At 46.3% G+C, this 22625-nt stretch overlaps 1 protein-coding gene across 7 annotated transcripts in view; it reads right to left on the bottom strand.

Moving 5' to 3' along the window:
- LOC114583662 (signal transducer and activator of transcription 5B) overlaps window positions 1-22625 on the bottom strand; it is a 68521-nt gene that overhangs the window by 11245 nt on the left and 34651 nt on the right. For 3 of the 7 annotated variants that reach the window (XM_028704978.2, XM_077917313.1, XM_028704976.2), the window contains 10 exons: window positions 15171-15266; window positions 8811-8948; window positions 6875-7031; window positions 6605-6694; window positions 6223-6397; window positions 5322-5452; window positions 5069-5220; window positions 2566-2721; window positions 1651-1830; window positions 328-415 (listed from right to left, as the gene is read on the bottom strand). In XM_028704978.2, the coding sequence (XP_028560811.1) occupies window positions 328-415; window positions 1651-1830; window positions 2566-2721; window positions 5069-5220; window positions 5322-5452; window positions 6223-6397; window positions 6605-6694; window positions 6875-7031; window positions 8811-8938 (1257 nt within the window). In that variant the 5' untranslated portion in view covers window positions 8939-8948; window positions 15171-15266. Of the gene's footprint in view, window positions 1-327; window positions 416-1650; window positions 1831-2565; window positions 2722-5068; window positions 5221-5321; window positions 5453-6222; window positions 6398-6604; window positions 6695-6874; window positions 7032-8806; window positions 8949-15170; window positions 15267-22625 lie in introns of those variants that run through there. The other 4 variants (XM_028704980.2, XM_028704977.2, XM_028704975.2 and 1 more) reach the window with 2 other exon arrangements.

Here is a 22625-nt window from a genome sequence, read left to right as displayed (position 1 = left end):
GAGGGAAATACACACAGCGTATTTCGGTCTACCTGGAGAGTTTCAGATGCAGATTTTGGCATTTTTACCAAAGCTCGTCACACTAGAATTGGGAATTGGATGGGGCCACTTTATAACCCTGGCAAAAGGTCTGAAAACCAGAGAGCAGGGACAGGGAGGACAGGTACAAGGGAGTCCCTCCATTCAAGGCTCCATCTTGGCCCTGGCTTTTGGCTCCATATATGGCTCATTTTTCCTCTCTCAGAATCAGGAGGATTAATAACAGACCCTTGGTAGGAAAAATAAAAGCGGGCTGGGTGGGAATCAGTGCAGGCATCTTTGTCTTACCATGTTACGGAAATGAGCGCTCAGAGTACCAGTCGCCTGGTGATATTCCATCACACAGCAGTTGTTCAAGATATCGCCGCTGCTCTCACTGCCAAAATAAACCAACGGTAGTTAGCAGAATATAAGCCAGTGCACCACAGGCAGTTTAATATCTTCCCATCTACATTTCTGCACCAGGACGACCCTGCTGACATAGCTTTTCATTGCTTCAACAAAAATCTTGATCTATTTATTTTTTAACATTAGGTTAAATTTTACAAACAAATGCATGCAAACGTGCACATGTATTCTGAACGGGCTTAAATGGAATTGTCACTTTTTGCCTTGTGACCTTTCATGGCCAGCCTTGGGGGAAGGCTGCTGCCATGCCACAAAAAAGTTTGCCAGCATGTTAGATTCCAAGAAGAAAGCCTTTTGCAACACAATGGTAGAGGATGTGAAAAGGCTGCTTGACTGGAAGAAAAACAACACATAAGAGCCCAAGAGCCATGATAGCAGCAAGGGAGCAGTCAGGAAAGGAAGCTGCTAAAGTTCTATGGACTGAGGGGTAGGATGAATTTCACACACTGGCCAAGATTTACATCTCTTAGTTCCTGAACAACTTGCACAGGTGTGAGACACTTTTTTTTTTCCAGCCCAGGGACCATATTTCCTTCTGGGCAGGCAACGTTCTGGGGGCCACATGGCAGTGGTGGACAGGGCCAGATGCAAAAATGGGCAGAGCAAAAATGCAAATTCTGCCTAGTTTCTGCACATACTCTCCTCTCTAGCCTCCTTCCAGGCAAGCAAGATGCATTATCAGAGTACAGTGGTACCTCAGGTTACAGACGCTTCAGATTGCAGACGCTTCAGGTTACAGACTCTGCTAACCCAGAAATAGTACCTTGGGTTAAGAACTTTGCTTCAGGATGAGAACAGAAATTGGACGGTGGCGGCGCGGCGGCAGCGGGAGGCCCCATTAGCTAAAGTGGTACCTCAGGTTAAGAACGGACTTCCAGAACGAATTAAGTTCTTAACCAGAGGTACCACTGTACAATGACATGTTCCAGCCAGGCAAAAAACACCTTTCAAGGATATGGAGCAAGTCTGGCAAGGGCTATGGCCTAAGAATCCCTCCCCCTGCTCTTGTATGGAAAGAGTGAAAACATTCCCTCTACTAACTCCCCTGCTAATATTTTCCACTTCTTCTACTTTCTTAACAGAATTAAACTATGTACTGAAATACAGCTCCCATCCTTCGCGCTCCATGGCTTAGGATGAGCACAAGTGTCTGTCCTAACCTAGCGAAATCACTCACATGAGGTGTGTGAGGGTTACACATACTTGCGGGTGCTCTCATTCTTCAGAAGGGCTTTGGCCTGCTGCTCGCTGATGATGGTGGCCTTCACCTGTGGGGGGTTCATGTGGACATTTAACTTTCCACCAACCAGCAGCCTCACTGTGGCTGCAAACTTGGTCTGGGTCTTCAGCACCTGGGGAGGCTGCTTTTCAATAATAAATGTACTGTGGAGGGAAGGGAGAAATAGAAGGAGGAACTATTTGCGAAAAAACAACAACACAGGACGTTGCAAAGGAAATAATTTACATAGCTAACTAGCTGCTATTACTCATTTATGTCCATGCTCTTTCCATCATGGTTGTAAAAAGTTGAAATTCCAGATGTGGAGAAAGCAGTGAGGGCACATTTGCATGATACAGGAAAGTAAGTCTTTGCAGTTCAAGCCCACAGTGAACACCATACATTTTTTGCAAATAAAATGAGGAACCCACACGATATATACAAGAGAAAACTCACACTGGCTTGAAATATCTGGCTTGGAATTTTTTTTATGTGAGTGTATAAACTGCATACATGCATTATAATATGCTGCTTACATTTTTAGTTGTCACTGCAATCTATTTCAATTTTTAAAATTTGTTTATAGCATGCTTTTTTTAAAATCTGAATCAGTTTATATATTTACATTAGCTACCTTGCACTCTATTGTGGAAAGGTGGGCTATACATGTGTTTAAAACAAATAAATATTGCTTATGCAACTGGTTCTGAATGCTAATGATTTGTTGTATGTACCGTTCTATTTTTAATAAATTTCAATTAATATACCTTGCTGTGTATTATTAGATGGAATGACCCCACATCTCTGAACAAACAAAAGTCCATCCACACCTCGATGACTCTCCCACACAAGATTTTCCCTTCTTTCAGCAAGAATGTCCCCACCACCGCTCAAATTACCTAGTCACCAGGGCAGAAATTATGTCTGTGACGGTGGTGTTGATGTCAGCCAACATCTCTTCATTGGGCCCTGGAATGGGCAGCTGCTGACACAGATGTTCAACACGGCGCACTTGCTGGCGGTTCTGGCAGATGATCTCAGCTAGCTTCTCACACCTACAGAAAGAAGAAGCTGGTTTAGGAGCATGGGGGCGGGCAGGACGCCAGAAGTGAGACGGGCTCAATCCAGATAGCACTTTCAGATGATGTCTAGATCACTGCCAATACAGCCTACCTACAACTTTGCTTAGGACACTTCAGCACATGCAGGCTCCCAAAAGTTTGAAAGTGAGCATTGTGTATTCAACACTATGTAGAGTAGAGCCACTGAAGTTAATGGACATGACTCACTTAGGTTCATTAATTCCCATGAGTCTACTCAGAGTAGGACTTGGTTGAAAAACACTCATAGTGCTGCAGTAACTTGAGATTGTGTGTGTGTGTGTAAGTAATCTGTGGCTCAGCTACAACTCCCATCATCCTTGACCACTGGCGATGCTATCTGGGGCTGATGGGAGTTGCAGTCCAATGACAGTGGGAAGGGAACAGATTCCCCTGTGAAAAGGTGCAACTCCTTCCCCACCAGTCACAGCCCCACCTATAATTACTTTGATCTTGTCTGGATTTAGGTTTCAGCCAGTTCACTCGTATCCAGTCTTCAACTATGGTAGCATATTGAGTAAGCTTTGCACTAATGATGTATTGGATTTCAAATGATATCCATATAAACTTGTGATGCCAAATTGTTTTATTAAAAAGGTAAAGGTACCCCTGCCCGTACGGGCCAGTCTTGACAGACTCTAGGGTTGTGCGCTCATCTCACTCTATAGGCCGGGAGCCAGCGCTGTCTGCAGACACTTCCGGGTCACGTGGCCAGCGTGACAAGCTGCATCTAGCGAGCCAGAGCCGCACACGGAAACGCCGTTTACCTTCCCGCTAGTAAGCGGTCCCTATTTATCTACTTGCACCTGGGGGTGCTTTCGAACTGCTAGGTTGGCAGGCGCTGGGACCGAGCAGCGGGAGCGCACCCCGCCGCGGGGATTCGAACCGCTGACCTGACGATCGGCAAGTCCTAGGCGCTGAGGTTTTACCCACAGCGCCACCCGCGTCCCCTAACTTATTAACTGTATGCAATTTTAATTGTGGTGTTTATTTGATATGACACAACTCCGATTTTTGTTGTTGTGTGGCCTTGTAAAGGCTAACTGCTGTATCAACAATACATTTAAGCTGAAACTGAGAGTGCAGGATGCCACAGGACAAAGATGAATGTCATTAGCACATGAACAGCACCAACATGTCTCCAGATGATCTCAACCTGCTGTCTCATACATATGCTGAACACAAAGCGGGGAAGAAGTTGTAATCTTGCAGAATTCTCCAAGAAATATTTGGGGAGTAAGGGGCTGCATTTAGCAGCTCCCAAGTTCAGCTGAAAGAAGTGCTTTGTTTGCAATGTAAGCAGTAGCTCTTGTCACTATCAGGATGTGAAAGTTCAGTCCCTGGTCAGAGCTGTTATGGATTCAGCATCTAGAGCGGCGCAGCTGGCAGCATTTTGTTGCTGCTGCCAGTGCTGCAACACTGTTGCTGCTGCTGTTTTTTGTTTTTAAATGATTAATGCTGCAATCTGCTTGATGTATGTAGAGAGCCACTTGGGAAGGGATTACATATTCCACCTCCTTCCTTGAAATTCCTCCACTGTGGCATTAGGAGGGGGCAACTTACTGAGGGGAAAGCCTCACAAGGGAAAAGAGAGTTAGTCCAATGCCTGCCTACGTACATTTCCAGAATCTGCCATGCCCTTCACCCTAGATCCAGTTCTTGGTTTGCTAAATAGCTCATGCAGTAGTTCTGCTCTGCCTGAAATCACTCCATCTGATGTAACCTGTAAGCCTCCCACCCTTATCTCAGAGCTGCACATATTCAGGCTCTGATCAGGGCTCTGTATATGAAGCAATTCTGCAGAAGCACAGAAAAGCTACAGCATATAAATTGCTAAACATCTCAAGCTTTCCTTTCTTAATTTTCAAAAGTATGTTTCCAGCCCTTGTGGCTTTGAAGATTTTCTCGAAACCTGTGTCAGGTAACTCTCAAGATGCCAGAGAGATGGCAAAGGTTGGGGGGCAGCATAGCACTTTGCCTTGTCTTACTTAAAATTTGCATATTTCAGCTTTCAATGTTAAATAATTTGTATTACCGGTACCTTGGGACTGAGTTTTGATTTATTCTGGTGCAGACTTCTCACAGCCTTCTCTACTGTAACTCAGTGCCCTCTGCACACAGCTCAAAGAAGCTCTCTTCTCAGTTTTTACCTTGCATTCCTAAGACTGGACCCCCAACACTTAAAAAGCGTGCATCTTACATTAAGCCTTCCCCCATCACCATTCGTTAAGTGCGGAACTAGTTGGGAAGCCCCGTTCCCCCTCTCACCACCACCCTGGTTCCCTCCTCACCCATCACCTACCAAGCCTGCAAGCCATCCAAAGGGCCCTCAGGGGGCCCACCATTCCCCGCTAACTGTTGCCGCCTCTTCCACTGAATCAGCTCGTCGTCCAAGATAATGGTTTGTTGCTTGCGGAGCAGTGAAAGCGTCTGCTGGTGCTTTTCAGCCAGCTCCTGTGAAGGAAGAAGAGGAGACATGCATAGAGGAGTTGCTTAGCGCAACACCGGTGTATACAGAAGGAAGTCTGGCCAGGGCTGGAGATGGTAGAGCTCACCACACGATACTGCTGCAGTGTCTGTGCCTCGCGGGTCAGCCAAGCTTCCAGCGATACCTTCCTCTGCTGCAAAGTAGACTCGCGGGCCATGCGCTCCTGGGGGTTGAGCTGGGCTAGCTGAGCAAACTGGGCTGGGAAGGGAAAGGAGAGAGTATTAGGCTCCCTCCTGGGTCTCCCTCATCATCCCCACCTGCCAGGCCTGTCTCCTCAGCTGCTTATCGCTCTATGCTTCAACAGATAAGGCTAGGGACATGGGGTCATGTTGCGCAGATGCCTAATTATTGTCTTCCAAAGCAGCAACAACTCTATTCCGAACTTAAAAATGGAAAGCGTAATGCTGGTGGACAACAAAAAGAGGTTCAAAGACTCTCTCAAGGCAAATCTTTAAAAATGTAGTATAAACACAGACAACAGTGAAACACTGGCCTGCGAGCGCTCCAACTGGAGAACAGCCTTTACCAAAGGTATCATGGGTTTTGCAGATGCTTGAACTCAGGACGAAAGGGAGAAATGCACTAAGAGGAAGGCACGATTGGCAAACCCTCACCATGATCAACTCCCACCCAGAAACCTATGTCCCCATTGTGGAAGGACGTGTGGATCCAGAATTGGCCTCCACAGTCCCTTACAGACTCACTGTTATAACCGTGTTCATGGAAGACAATCTTACTAAGCTACGAGTGATTGTCAAAGAAGAAGAAGATCCCAAGTCAGACTGTTGGTCCGTCTAAGCTCAGGACTGGCCACCCTTATACTGTTGGTGGTTCTCCTTTGTTTCAGAACAATATCTTGAGATGCCAGGGATTGAATCTGGGACATTCTGCATGTAGAGCACATTACAGCCCTCCCTTCAGCTTTGCAGAGTGACTTACTACTTGCCTCCTCTACCACATACACACACCTTGTACGCGATGGCTTTCTTGGTACTGGATGATGAAGTACTCCTGCGTCTGCTGAAGCCTCTTCAGCTGGTTCTCAGTGTCCTGAGTAACAAGGCGCAGCTCCTCAAAGGTCTGGTTGATTTGCAGGTGCTTCTGAGACAGGGCATCGGCCAGATTGCTAGCTGGCGAGGGACTCTACAGGTGAAAGGAGAGAAGGTTATTGCCACAGGCAGAGCAGAACTGCTAGACCAGGGCATGGGAAACAGGCACCCTTCCCAAGACTATGAGTTGCAACACACAACTTAGCTCTATTCAAGAGCACACCCTTTAAAAACAATGAACTTAAGTTATTCATCTGCCCTGAGTAGAACAGCATTGGATGCAGCCCTTCATCCTACTCACATCGGTAGCCTCTCGCACCAGGCGCTGCTCATGGTAAAGGATGTGTCTGATGCAGCGCACCAGTTCCATAGGGCAGCGTTCGTACGTATTCTGTAAAGAAAGAGAGAGAGAACAAACAGGCTGAAGTGTTGGGGGTAGAACAAGTCAGGAGGATCAGCTAGTAGCTCCACAGCCCATTCACCCATGAGGAATCCTGAGTGCAGCTTCTCTCTGCTGCCCTCCATATTGCCCTCCCTTCCCATCACCGACAGACAAGCCACTGGAACCCACCTGCAGCTGGGTGGCATAGTGGCCCAGTTTGATCTTCAGAAGGAAGCCGTCCTCGCCCACCTGGTGGTCCGCTTTCTTCTGCAGCTCCTGGATCAGTCCCTCCAACAACTGCGTGGCCTTGGCACCCTCCTGGGGGTTTTCCGGGTCGATGGAGTCCCTACCAGTTGGGGTACAGACCAGGTGTACATTTGACAATCCCAGAGAGCAGCCCTTGCACACCTGCCAACCATTATCTGCCTTATCCAAAACCTCAGAAGGTAAGAGGGAGAAAACCGCACCACCTCCAGACTTTCAAACTAGGACAGAAATCCTCTGTCATGCAGCAAACCCATGACTTGTGTTAATTGTGTTAATTTATTTTAAAGAACTACAACCCCCCTTGATTTCTTACAATCACTGAACTAAATTTAAATTTATGTATCATTCAAAGGAAGGGATTTGAAAGCGTATACAAGTTTTTCCACTTATCACTCTGATAAAAAGGGCAATTCAATGTATATAAAAATACAACACTAAAAAGGAACAGTAAGGTTTTTCCCCTCCTGCAAGGCATTCTCAGCATCCTGCCACCTTTGAAACGTACATGGCACATGTATATATATATGTAATCAAACTGAATGCTGGTTTAGCCATCAGTCTTATCCTTCCTTGAATACTTCCACCAGACTGTCTGGGTATTTTTTTAACCTATTATTTTTAAATGCTGCACGTACATCTGTTTAACTGAAATATCCATCACTTAAAACAAAAGGCACAATCTATTTTAAAATAGTTGCAGAACTACTCTGCGGTAGGGAAGAAGTGGGTTGGTGATGCGACACGCACTAGCCAATCAGATCCATCCATAGAGAGAAAATTGTTGGAACAGAGATGGCAAGTGCCTTTCTGGAGCAGTCCCACCCACTGAAATAATGCTAAGTCTGTTCACATGCTAAGTGGATGAAGAAACAAAAACTCAGAAGCCGTGAAAGGAAACTGTATGCTATGGAAAGCTGTGATTGCAAGGTGGAAGTAGCAGTTATCAGTTAGGGCCCCTCCAAATTCATGGGGTGTTTTGTGTGTGTGTGTCCTGTAATATGTCATGGATGCTATAATACTGCACCAGTGGAGAATTTAGACTGGACCGTCCACGCATAATTCTGCTTTATTAGTTGTTCCCTAATGCTTCTCCACTGTTACCACATTATTGCTGTCTAGAGGGCCACCTTTGTGCCACCGTCCACGCATAATTCTGCTTTATTAGTTGTTCCCTAATGCTTCTCCACTGTTACCACATTATTGCTGTCTAGAGGGCCACCTTTGTGCCACAGAACTGCAAAAGCAGGACAATAAAATAAACTGGAACACCTTTGGTCTAAACAGTAACAGGACTTCAGTAGGAGGTCACAGGTCATGCACTGATTGGAAAACGAAGCAGGATGTCTGCACCAAACTTTTGTTGGAGGCACAAACAGTAACAGAAAGCAGAGTTGTGTACAACTGCCCTAAAACTATCATGAGAACCATGAATGCACAAGAAAAAGGATGTCTGGAGAGGCCTGGCTCTATGGCACTCAAAAGGGCTGCTCTAGGGTAAAGAAATGTTCTGAAAGGAAGCTGACTGCCCAACAGTGGCACACTTCCAAAAAGAACAGGAAAACTGAAAGAGGGGTACCAGTGGCGATTACTGGTTAGGTAGGTACCACCAACCATCTCCAGCAGCTGTGAGGTACTACTTCAAGCAGATTCAGAAGGAAAAACTGGTGACTGAAAGATGTGTAAGTGCTTTATAAGTTGGGACGAATCAGGGACACTTGGGAGGCATATGGATCAGGCCTGGAAAGCCAAGGCATGCTGCCAGTGGTGTGAACCAGAGGATTTGCCAGTATCCCACCCCACCACATTCCTCTGCAAGGCTGAAGATGGTCCTGGACAGCCAGGCCTCGCGCTCACCTACCATGGCTGGCTCTCAATCCACTGCGAGAGGTAATGGCGGACCTCGATGGGAAAGTGCTGCCCATACAGGGCCTGCATCTGCCGCAGGGCATCCCCCTGGAGTTGCTGCGCTTGAATCCACACCGCCATGGCTCAGGACCTGACAGGGAGAGAGACTTGTTAAAAGAAGGGGACGCCATGCATAGAGCTTCTGACACATGCACACTCAAGGCTGCGTATACTCAAATCACCCCAACCTCCAGTGGCTGGAGACCTTCCAATTATAGTAACAAAGCCAGACACATCAAGGACGTCTTCCTCATATAACTCAAGAGCAAACACTTGACATACCTGGATTCTTTTGGAAATACTGCACTGTTTGTTGTATCTTAATCCTCTACCCTTCTTTCCAAAGGACGGATTAAGAAGAGATGAGAGAGGGTATGGGTGTAGTAGGGCAAGCTTTAATTAAGAGGATTGCAGCAATGAAATTCCAGGCTTAAAATGAGCAATCTTATAAAGTGGCTTGGGAAACAAGACCTTCCTGCCTCCTTCCTTATCTGTAAAATGGGAATTATCAACTATTCTCCTCCTACCAGGTTTATTGGGATCAGTGTGACAAAGGACCTCAACACAGTATAAAGTGCTGGGACAGAAGCTTTACGTAGGTCTCCTGAGGCTCAAACTTCCAAACACCACCTTTCGGCACAAAAGCAGCCAGGAGACATGACTTTATGGCAGAAAACCAGCTGCCTACACATCTCCCAATCAGGGCCCCACACTTCAAATGCACTTCCTTCCAAGTAAAAGCAGCAGCATTACGCCCACTTTTGAATAGTGTAATGTGTAGCTTGGTCCTCAGTGGGTAGATCGTTGAAGCTAGGAGGTACTGTCCGGTAGCATATGGCAGGTGACTTTGCGAGGTAGGTCAGGATGTAGAATTAGGTTGTGCCTAAGGGGAGGAAGCAGGCTGTGGCCATTAAAAGTACTTTGCACAAACCAGATATACCTCCCTTTATTGTTACTTCACATCGCCCCATACTGAGCACTGGCAATGAGGGGGGCAGGGAAATATCTGACAAGGGCCATGAATTAGTTTTTTTCAGCCAGAAAAGATAATTGCTGGTGTTTCTTAACACGTTTTGTTGGGAAAATCCTTCCGCCATTGAAAGCTGTTGGAAAGGAAGTGGAAACACCCACTGCTTGCAAGTTTGGAGAGAGCTGCAGAGGGAAACCAGAGGGGGAGAAATAACTTCCTCAAAAAGTGAATGGCTCGCTCAAATTCTGAAACCGAAATGTGTCAGAGGTCATAGAGTTGGAAGGCAAGCTGAGGATCATCTAGTCCAACCCCCTGCAATGCAGGAATCAAGGCTACTTTGAAGCTATGAGGCCTCTGGTGTGAAAATTCCTTCTCCCTAATTTGAGATCTGTGGAAGGTTATTGCGGCTCCTCAATGGGGCAAGTGGCATATGTGTGTATGACTATGCTCATACTTAGGCACTCTGTTGGTTACAACTTTACATATTCCGGGGCTGAACTCCGAAGCTAAGGCAAATGAAGCTGGCAATTTGCATTCACCTTGATTTGTGTTTTTAAAAATCTCTATTGACATCTAAAAGAACAGTAAGGGCACCTTCTCTCAGAATGGGCTCATGGGCCAGAATCACCACTCTCTAAGTGCTTTTTTTGTGTGGCCCCAGAGGAATCCACTGAATTTGCTTGTGGCAGAAGTGCCTGCCTGACTGGTGGCATTGTCATTGTACTCATGCCAACAATGGGAATGTTCTTCTTTCTCCAGCACTCAGGAAACAGGAAGGAACACCGAGATGTAGGACCCAGTGCTGGGATCCCCAGTGTTGCACTTGTGGGCACTACAGCACTATCAGACACCCCCATATTGCTTGCCAATGACCCCTGTCCTGCCCAATTTTATGTTTACTCTTAATTGAGGATTTATTTTTTGCCTTGTTTGTCTGCCTGCTTTTTTTAGTCTGTTTTCTATTGATATGGGATGTATGTGTTTATCCTGTTGGGGGGGGGGGGGGTTCATCACCAACTTTTATTCTATGAAATTGGCACTTTGCGGTGCTTGTAACAGATTTTTAGATGTCCCAGTATGGCCCTTGGCTAGACTGGGGACCCCTGAGCTAGTGGGCAGCAAATGAAGCGTTTCGAGGCTTTTTAGCTTGGGGTGGGTGGGTAGGAAGGCAACTGAAGGACAAACAGCACTTTTCATTTGGAAATTCACGCATGAGCAATCTCTTAATGGGAACACCTGTGTGGTTTTTAATAAATGCAGGCATGGAGAGCCTGCTAATATGATTGGGCAAGGATACGTGTTAAGCTTTCCTTTCACCATTTATTGATCTAAACCACCACCCTCGCCAAGTTGTTATTGTTGCCCACTGTTCATTCTATGGAATGGAAAAACTTTCCCAAACAAATTACCGCCCCCACTGTGGTTGCATTTAGCAAAAAGAACCCCGTACAGCGGGAGACCGATTATAGTTCTCCCATTGTGTTTCCTCATTCAGCGTACTTATACCTCACTTTTCAAAGCAAGGAGCCTTGGCGAAGTGGCTTAGAAAGTCAAGTTCTGCCTCCGTGGTTATATGCTTCTGAATACCAGTTTGCTGAAAACTCTAGGATGTGAGAGTGACCTGGTGCTTCAGTCCCGTTTGCAAGGTTTCCCAGAGGCACCTGGCTAGGCACTACAAGAACAAAATGCTAGGCTAGATGGCTGGATTCAGCAGGGCTTCTTCTTATGCAAACCCCAGAGGCTGCTCAGCATGGCTTAACAGAGTGGCTGCGTCACCTCTGCATTTGCAGCCTTCCGCACACACCAGCTGGGGTGGAAGATATGTGGGGAAGTGGGCAGGCAAATCACTGCAGCTGCCTGGACCTGGTGCAGTGACTGGGCCTGAATTGGGCCCAGTGCCATCACATGATGGCTGTAGGACCATTGAGCTCAGCTCCTCACTGCAACAACCCATCCTGGGTCCCTCTGCTAGCTGCGGGAGTCCTGATGACAGTACTTCCATACCTTCTCGCCATGTTCAACAGGAGGAAGCGGGAGCTGTGTGCCAGAAAAGTGGCACTGGCATCGCTCCCACACACAGGCAGAGGCCAGCAGGTCTGGGCAGAGGGAGACCTATGTGCAATCCGGCATGAAGGAGAATTGGGTTTGTGCCCTTGCAATATTATGAACAAGTACAAATAAATAAAAAAATCCATACGAGTTTAAAGCTGATTAATACTAGTGTAGTTTAGCAATGACATTATAAGAGGTTTACAAAATTCTAAACACTGGGGTGGGGTGGGGGAACAGATGGAGGAAAATCTCTTTCTCTCTAACACTTGGGATGTCATCTTGACATTGATCGATTGGATAGAAAAAGAAGTACTCCTTCATACAACGCATAATCAACTTTAATGGAATTCGTTACCGCAAGAGCCTAACTTGGGCGTTTGAAGGACATATGGAGGAAGAAAGTGTGGAGAGGCTGCAGAGCCACTTGTGTCAAGCTGCTCTGCCTTGTCCCCCCACCAGCTCCACCTCTACCCTTCATAGGAGCACTGGCTAGAGAATGAATGAACACAGAACATTGCCTTACACAAAGTCAGACCACTGGTGCAACTGGCTCAGTAATGCCTACAACGACCAGCAGGGGCTGTCAAGGGTTTCAGACCCGCCGGGAGATGCTGGGGATTGAACCCAAGGCCTTTCAAATGAAAAGATAATGCTCTACCACTGAGCTATGGCCCGTATAAAGGTAAAGGGACCCCTGACCATTAGGTCCAGTCGCAGACAACTCTAGGGTTGCGGCGCTCATCTCGCTTTATGGGCCGAGGGAGCCGGCGTACAGCTTCCGGGTCATGTGGCCAGCAGGACTAAGCCGCTTCTGGCAAACCAGAGCAGTGCACGGAAACGCCTTTTACCTTCCCGCCGGAGCGGTACCTATTTATCTACTTGCACTTTGATGTGCTTTCAAACTGCTAGGTTGGTAGGAGCTGGGACCAAGCAACGGGAGCTCACCCCGTCATGGAGATTCGAACCGCCGACCTTCTGATCAGCAAGCCCTAGGCTCAGTGGTTTAACCCACAGCGCCACCCGCGTCCCTTATGGCCCGTATAGAAGCTGATAATCCGAAGGAGGATTCTTCACGTTTTCAGCTGAACACACTTAGTAGAATCCTCTCCCCTGTGCACTATCAGGGTTCCCAATCACAGAGAGGATTTGAAGTGTGTTCAGCCAAACATGCAAAAAAAGCCCCCCTCAGACTTCCCCACACAATGCATGATGGCTGGAGGTAGAACCAATGAGGAAGTTGGGTGGGGGGAAGCAGGGCTGGTATGCTTGGCCCCACAACACTTCTTTTCCTCCCATGTGTTCTTTGAATGCCCTGAGATTTTAAGAAATGGGATCATGCAAATTCACAGAGGTCAAGTTTATCCGTAAGCTATGAAGCTGTGACAGCTAAATGAAACACCCTTGTACAAAGGCAGTGTGCATCAATATCAGGTGCCAGAGTGGGGAGGATGGGAGGAAGGGCAGAGCAAAGTTACAGACTTTGCAGGGCTGCTCTTAGAAGAATAACACTGGGGGAATGGGCTGTTTGGTCTACTCCAACAACCCCATTCTTCTGCAGATCCTGGGAGCTCACTTACAGTCAGACACCTAACCCACAAGAACAAGAGTGTGATGATAGACTCAGCTCTACCACTAGATCTATGGGTGCTATTTTGGGCAGTGAGACTTCCCAACCACTACAAGTTAGTGCCAGCTTCTATTTCGGCCCTGGGCAGCACTCAAGCATGGCAGTTTATTTTGGGCTGTTGGGTATTCAAGTTGGTGTGTGCACTTTATAGCAGGAATAACAAATGCAAGCATAGGAAGGACAGATGGGGGGCGGGGGGCGGAAAGGCCTGTTTAAATAAAAGCAAAGCTCTGCTCTGTCTCGTTCGGATCCAAAGCCTGACAGGCCAGATTCAGTGGCTGGAATCCTAGGAGATGATGCAATGGTAACTAGAAAGGAGGTGCAGTGTGTGTGTTTGTCTAAGAGAGCGAGAGAGAACAAACTGGGCAATTACTGGCCACAGAAGCACACGACATACTACCGCTAGTTCAGAAATTTTAAAAATGCAAGTGCCTTTCATGCCAAAGGGCAGCCTGGGATAGAACAAGCTGGACTGACAAATGTGAAATGACCGACTAGTGTGACACACCTCTGCTTCCACTGTATCAACAGGGTGCAAATGGTAAACGAAGCAAATGTTTCTCTGCCTTCTTTAGGCATACTTTGCATGTAGCTGCAGTGCTGTGAACGCATTCTGCCCAAAAGAAGATGAACTCTGAACTTTACTCTCCGCTGTGCATGACATACAGCCCCCTGGAAAATAAATTTATCCATGTTCCTAGTTCCTACATGGACCTGCCTGGCCATTTATATTTCCCTTGGAGACCCTGCTCCATGCTCACCATCTAAAGTGAGGTGGGCAAGTACAGGAGACAAGACCTTTCCAGTTGTGGCACCCCAGAAAACTCCCAGAGAAGTCTGCCTTATGCCATTATCACACACACCCGCCTTAGCTAAACATCTTTTTATTTGCTCAGGAATGCTATTTCTGAGATCATTTTATTCTAATTTTACTAACTGCTTGGTGCAATTTCTTGATACATGTTTTATTTTATCTATCCTATTTTATGTTACATATATACCGCTCTGAAAGCAATTATTGAAGACCACATAATAGATCTGTGAAGGTATGGATGGAAGAGATGGAAACTCCAAGCCTTCTCGTTGCTCTGAAATGCCCCAATATGAGAGAGAAACTACACTACTCCAGGAACAGGCATCATTTGATGGAATGCAAAAAGCGACTTATTCCAAGTTTTTCCCTAGCAAGTTATGAGCCTGGTAAGGATTAGAAAGTGGTACTTCCAATGCCATAGCCTTTTCCTCCCCTTTCAGCTCTGTAGGAATGCTCTGCCCACCTCCCCCCCCTTTTAAAAAAATGTCAGATTCTAACTTCATTGGGGGGGGGATAAAGAAACATCTGGTAAACGACCTATTGCCTGCCTTGGAAATACAGACTTTTTACTGTATACAATTTCACCATATTAAAAAATACCCCAGAATCCAACAGCAATGGCACAGGAACTGAAAAGGACATACAGCTCATACTTTTGATAGTCACTGCTGCAGATCACCAAATGATTTGCACCACGTGCTGCTAACTTCAGCATGTCACCTTTTTTTCCACGCATCATGCATCACCATCACCCCCTTGCCTCTACAAAGCCAACCACCCACCAATTACAGAAGCAAATCCCATGCACTCTATTAAGCAAGGCCTACAATAGCAACAGTAGTGTTCCCACCTTGCCTCTTGATGTGAAGGCTGGAGAACAGGGAATTGACAAGATCATAGAATTGTAGAGTTGGAAGGGACCTCGAGGGTCATCTAGTCCAACGCCCTGCAAAGATGAAGAGAATAAAAGCATTAGAGCAGAGCTTTCCAAAGTTTTCATATCGGTGATACACGTTTTTTAAGGCATGCATCATTTCACGACACAGTAATTCAGTTTTACTAGCAAACCAGAGTTTAAACTAACCGTTTTCCAATGCCAAGAGCATTTGCATGACACACCTACACACTACAGCCGAAACACTAACATGTCGCGACACATGGTTTGGAAAGCTCTGCGTTAGAGGGAGCATCATGACCGCAAGACAAAGGGGAAGGAAGATAGCTACTCCCAAGGAGGAAGAGGGGCTGCAGTAGGGTCTGACAGAAGCAGGGCAAGATCAGTTAAAAACAAAAACAAAAACCTACTAATTTTTAAAAGCATGTTCAAATTAAGAAGAGATTCCAAAGCAAGGTTAAGAAAGAAGTAAAATCCACTCAGTTGTTGCAGGATCAAGACTGAGCTTGCCAACGTCCTGATCCTTGGAGAAGAAAAATAAAACTTCTGGGCCATTATAGTGCTCCTCAGCTTCTGACAGGTTTAGTACTTTTGTCATGATGTGAAGGAAAACACACTCAGTGAAGTGTGATACCCAGCTCATTAATTGTACGAAGGCCACATGTGAAAGAGAACTGAAAGAACCCTCTTGGGTTTTCTGTGCTTGACCATCCAAATCCACATCCTCCCATGACTGCTGGGCTTTAAACGGCACGTTTGCAAAAATAAAAATAAAAGAATGTGGCACATGCAGATATACCCAGAGTTGAGATATGGTTGCACCTATACCACTGCTGTCTTGTCATCCGATTCCATTTCTATATGATACCATCAGATATACATTATACATTAGATAACGGTGGTAATTGTTTCGGTTCTGGCTCAGCTCTTTCAATGCTTGTTAGATATACAGTCTCCCCGGCGCTCCTTGTCAGTCACCACACACAGCTTGACAATTGGGGACACCCAAAAAGGGTAGCAAGCAGGCTCTTTACCTTGCTTCGCAACTGTATCTTGCCCACAGGTTTGCCCCTGGAGTACCAGTGACTGAACACCATGGGTAGGCGAACTAAGGCCCATGGGCCGGATCAGGCCCAATTGCCTTCTGGATCCGGCCCATGGACGGTCTGGGAATCGCCGCGTGGATCACCAGCGTGCACATTCTTTCCCTCTCCCTCCCACGGCAGTGGCACCTCCTTCTGGCTTCTCCCCGCCCTGCCTAAAGGAGGAAGGGGGTTGGGCTTTGTTGGTGCCAGCAGCAGCAACGCTTGTGCGGCCGCCATTTTAAGTAGCCCCTCTCCAGAGCCCTTTTGCGCACCACTCATCATCCCACCGCCCCCACCAGCAGCCTCTGCCACTCGCAAGACACAGGTAAGCAGCCACTGGGGCTTGTGGTGCTCTTGCATCGTTTTTGGGTCCCCCCCCCAAAAAAAATATAGTCCAGCCTCCCATGGTATTCAGCAGGGGTCAGCAAACTTTTTCAGCAGGGGGCCAGTCCACTGTTCTGGCCCCCTGCTGAAAAAGTTTGCTGACCCCTGCTGAATACCATGGGGGCAGGCCATTCTGATAACCTTCCTTCCCAGTCTCCTCAGCCACAGGTTTCTCCACCTTTCACATGTACAATGTAATTGTTAGCCCTCTCATACTGCTACTGTCATAGGGGAAACCCATGCCTAATATGCTGTGGAAGCAAATGTGAGTCTGGGCTGGAAACTCTCTGGGAACGCTATGCTGGGGGAAAACCACACACACCAAGTTGTTCAGTTACGCCAATTCACAGCAGTCACTGAAAGCAAAAGTAGCGAGCCTTGAGTCACGAGCCACAAAGTGACTCCAAACTGCAAAAAACAGGAAAACGAAATGAAGCTTTTAATATTGGAGCATTACCAAAAACAACAACCTACGCCAAAGGAAAGTCCTCATTACCCCGTAGAGAACTCAGCAATCGGTCCATGTATCGGGAAGAGTGATCTATATTGAAAATGTGTCAGGGCTTAGAAACCCCAACAAGACTAGTACATGATTAAAAGCCATCCTGTTCCACAGGCACTTTTATATGGGGAGAACTGTCACAGCCCTAATAGCTAGTAAGGTAGGCATTATATGCCAATAGTTCATCTACAATTGTTGTCATATAAGCTAGCCCTCTGTGCCCCAGTGGTTTGCCACAATTTTTGCCTGAATCCAGTTAATTCAGAACCAACCCGCACATGAACAAGTACATTTCTAATCACCTTTAAAAAAAAAAGCCACAGAAATGCCAGAACCACAGCCATGTTTTTTCTATGCAAAGTAGTAGCCCTCCTGCATGGAGATGGGGGTGAGAAAATATAAAAACGTGTGCCAGCCTTAAGTTGCACACAGGCAGACAATGTGTGCTGTGTGGTGACTTGGAGTGGGAGGTATAAACAGTGCAAAGACACTGATCTAAGCTAGCGAAGATCGACCCTTTTAAGGTACAGAAAACCCCCAGTTGATTGGAAGCCCTGCCTATGAAATTGGGCACAGGTGAAATAGGAAGCCTCCCTGGTTCAAACTGCCCCACCCCCCTTATGCCACCCTTTCCTGGTTCTATGGCTGTCTAGGACTGGAAAAACTGAAGATTTGTTGAGCAGTAGGCAGGATAGCGGGGACGCGGGTGGCGCTGTGGGTAAAAGCCTCAGCGCCTAGGGCTTGCCGATCGAAAGGTCGGTGGTTCGAATCCCCGCAGTGGGGTGCACTCCCGTTGTTCGGTCCCAGTGCCTGCCAACCTAGCAGTTCGAAAGCACCCTTGGGTGCAAGTAGATAAATAGGGACCGCTTACTGGCGGGAAGGTAAACGGCGTTTCCGTGTGCTGCGCTGGCTCGCCAGATGCAGCTTTGTCACGCTGGCCACGTGACCCGGAAGTGTCTCAAGACAGCGCTGGCTCCCGGCCTCTTGAGTGAGATGGGCGCACAACCCTAGGGTCTGTCAAGACTGGCCCGTACGGGCAGGGGTACCTTTACCTTTACCTTTTAGGCAGGATAGCGGGTTACATTAGTGGGTCTTAAGTTTGCAAGCCTGTGCTAGATGGCTGTGAGAAACGAGCCTCATAGAAGCAACCTGGGCCCCAGTTCTTGCTGCTGCTGCTGCTGCTTCTCCAGCTGCCCCCTGACAGGAAGACGCAATTTCCTTCCAGAAAATCAGCTGCCTCTAGTAAACCAGCTTCCTCCCACTCAACGTTTAACAGAAACATTCACCCACATGCTTGTACTGCCTGGGAGACAAATGCACCATACTAGGAACTTCTGGATTCGTTGTAACAGAAGACTGGATTCAGTTCAAATACAGAGCAACTTCAAAACATAGGGATAAACAAGAGTTACCCTGGGTACTGTGCAACCAAGGGAAACCCGCCCCCAAAACAAATCCAAGAAAATGCAGATTTTGTTACTTCACATAGCCATCCTGGTGAGCAGGGATGCCCTTCGGTTCAAGAGAAATAGACCTGGGCTTGGATCCAGAGATATGCAGGTGGTAGGCAGATTACTTTCGTGTCTCCTGTGTCCCCTGGCAGCCTTCTGAATCCGGCAAAAGACTCTTCTGATGGTTGTGGGGAACAGACCAGAATTGGGTGGGTTGTGGCAAGAGGGTTTTGTGTGTGTTACAGATAAATGAATAACCTGAGTGGAGCTCTCTCTTATGGGTGATAATTCCGCATGATTTTTGGCATTCCCCTGTGTCTCATTTCCCCATAGAACAGCCAACCCCATTAAGAGAATTTTCAGAGGGGCTGGATAGGTTTCCTTACAGCATCATTTCTCTAAAAGCCAATTACTATTGATGTAGCCAATGTGGTTATTGGACTCCCATCTCCCCTGGTCAGCGTGGACAACCACAATGGAGGACACTCATGTTTGCTACCCCTGCTTAGATAATAAAAAAATGGAGGACACCATCTGAAGTACCTAGCTTTAGTTGACTAATAAGGACAGACAAAGGCAGTTATCCATAGGAGAAACATGCACAGGGTCTACAAACCCATTGCTGCACAAATTGTAAAGTTCTTTTGTTTTTTTTGAAGAAAGGCAAAAGGCCCAGTGCATCTGAAGAGGCTTTTTCGAAAGCAAACCCTGAAGAGGCTTTTCAAACCACCAGTCCCTAAGGATCAGGATCAGTTCCAACAAAGCTGGAGGGCACTTGGTCAAATCTCTGAAAGTTGTGAACTTCATCCTTATTAGTCAGTTCATCTGTACACAAAGACTCGACTCCACTGGGTAACTTAAGCAGACTAACTTAGCTGAGATACGATTCCAGCTACGCGATTTCATTCCCCCACAAAGTTTTAAGAATGTGACTTGAATGATCACCACAACCTGGAAGGTTTGCAAATGAACCAGAAAGAGGAATGCAAATCTTTGGTGTTTGTTTATATATTTTAGCAAATGTATCCACCACCTTTCTATCCGAGATGCTCAAAGTAGAAAACATTGAACAATTTAAAATGGAACACACACACTAAAAAATAATAATGGAAACAGAGTGACTGATAATATAACAGATGTTAAAATCATTAAGAAGGGCACCATACAGAAATCTCTGAGCAGCTATGTAAATGAGAGCCAAGGTGGTTAAGAGTATCAGTCTAGGACTTGGTAGACCTGTGTTCCAAGTCTCAACTTCAGCCACATAAAAGCTCACTGGGTGGTCTTGGGCTAGTTACTGCATCTCGGCCTTACTTGATGATAAAATGGGTTGGGGTAGAACCATGTGCGCCTCCTTGGAGGAAAGATGAGGTATAATTTAAAAACTAAAATAATTAATCTAGATTTCACCCCAGAGAAAACTCTCTTCTGTATTCTAGCTGCACATTCATCTCATGCAGGCAGGATAAATGAAAGCCTCCTCGATTAAGCTTATTGAACATGAACTTTGTTGGACTGGTCATGTGGTTCAGATGCCTGATTATTGTCTTCCAAAGCAACTACTCTATTCCCGACTTAAGAATGGAAAGCGAAATACTGGTGGATAACAAAAGAGGTTTAAAGAAACTGTCTCAAGGCAAATATTTAAAAAATGAAGTATAAGCACAGAAAATTGGGGAACACTGGCCTGCGAGCGCTCCAATTGGAGAACAGCCTTTACCAAAGGTGTATAGGACTTTGAAGAAACATGAACTCAGGATGAAAGGGGAAAACAAGCTAAGAGGAAGGCACGTTTGGCAAATCTTCACCGTGATCAATTCTCGCCTGGAAACTTATGTTCCCACTGTGAAAGGGCGTATGGATCCAGAATTGGCTTCCACAGACACACCATGAAGAACGTGTTCATGGAAGAAAATCTTACTCAGCTACAAGTGATCACCAAAGACGAAGAGGAGGAGATTGGACAGGTAAGCTCACTGTAGATGGCATTCTTCCTTGTCTTCATAAGCAAACTGGTAGTCCATTTTATGAATATTATGCAATTCCACACAAACTGAACAAAAACACAGAATTGGGTAACAGGTGCAGAATTCAGCACCCCAGGAACCTGAGCTTGCTTTTTAAAAATATAACAACAACAACAACAACAACAACAATAATAATATGTTTCTTACCCTTATGACTGCCAGAACAGGCTTCAAATGCCTGTGTAAAGCCAATGCCTAGTGAGATCCGAGAGCCAGAACAGAGATGCAGAACAGGATTTTGAGCATTCAGGAAGTGGAGCTTCAGTGCCCTGCAGCCCCTTACTTTACTATATGATTTGCAGAAGCAAAATAACTGTTTGCAAATGTGCATGAATTTGCTGAAGGCACAATCTAGTCCATCTGTATGTAGGCTATGAAGTGCAGTTTCATCAGCCACAATAGCATTTTATGCAGTCCATAGTGGATTTCTACAACTTACTAGGACATAATTTGATGGGGGGGGGGGCAGGGACAGCAGGAAACAGCCAGGGGTTAATAAGGAAGCAATAACTTGACAAGTACTCTGAATGTAAGCAATTTTGCTTATAGTAATTTTGCCAGGAAAAACAGCAGCAGCAAGCTGCTTTGTTAGAAAACCATGGGGGACCCTAATCTCTATGCATGCTGCCCTGTCAGTATAAACATATTCAATTAAAGATGTACCCAGGCCTGATGTAATGAAGGCTCCCTACTGGATGTGGCAAACAACTATCAGCACAAACTGGAAGCTGGTAGAGTTTTATAAACACTAGAATAATGTGCTCCCAAAACTCAAGTCAGCAACTTAGCACCTGTATTTTATACTAACTGAAGTTTCCAGCAGGTTTCCAAAATGGTAGCCTCAGGTATAATGCAAACAGTGTCCAAGAGGCTCTCGTGTCCAAGAGAGAAGGCAGCTGGCCCACCAGTCTCAGCTGATGAAAGACCCACCAGCTGGACTTCTGGTGACAAAGCTGGATCCAGAAGTGTCCCCTAAACGAGAAACCATAGTCTTCCAGAGGAGTATGGTCCTGTCCAGAAATGCCTTAACACCATCTCCTAAAACAAATGAAGCACCTCTGTCCATAACACACCCACCTTCTCAGGACAGAGCTTCAGTTTATTAGCCCTGATCCTGCCCACTACAAATTTCAGGCTCCAGGTTCAGCACTTCCACCACCTCCTGATTCAGATACAAATGAGAAATGCAGAGTTGCTTGTACTGTATTGTGAATACTGATGACATCTCACCCCACTGCATTCAACAGTTTCATGCAGATGTTACACGGCATGGGAGAAGAAGGTGGGACCTCACAACATAAACTCTGCAAGGCCCAGCACAACCAATGTGGCTACGAAAGAGCCAATAATAAGCAATTACTCCAACCAAATAGGGGAGGGATCACCAAAACTCCATGCCATCAACTCTTTGAGAATCTACCCAGAAGGGCACTGTAGGTCAATGGCATCGAAAGGAATTGAGAGGTGCAGGGGAATTATCCGGGCTGCACTCCTCCCAGCATCCAGCAAGGTGACCGATGCCGTTTTTGTGCCAAAACCAAGCCTGAAACCTGAAGCCATACTGGCATGTGTCCAGGAAATCAGTCAAATCAATAATTCCCGGAGTTGCCTGCTACCACCCTTGCCCCAAAAGGGAGTATATGTGACCAGCTTATTACACTCCTGAAATGCAGAAGAATTTCTTCAGGAGCAGCCTTGTTCAAGGGAGGCATTAATCATACCCTGCTTCCAGAAAGGCAACACCCTCCCTGGGATCATCAGCCATGATGGGTTGGGTAGGCACCCCCTCCATGCGCCTTGCCCATATCCTCAGGCCACAATAGCATTCATTCCCTTAAAACGGGATCAGATTACTTTATGCCCTTGTTGTATTCATTAACTTTACTGCACGATATACAGTATTGCATTTGCAGTTTTCAACTGGATTCAAGCAATTTTTTAAGTGAAGTGTCTTGCAAAAA

This window comes from Podarcis muralis, chromosome 13 (assembly GCF_964188315.1).
Source record: "Podarcis muralis chromosome 13, rPodMur119.hap1.1, whole genome shotgun sequence".
In the NCBI taxonomy this organism is placed as follows: Eukaryota; Metazoa; Chordata; class Lepidosauria; order Squamata; family Lacertidae; genus Podarcis; species Podarcis muralis.
The sequence above is the reverse complement of the archived record's forward strand: the minus strand, read 5'-3'. Positions and strand labels throughout refer to the sequence as shown.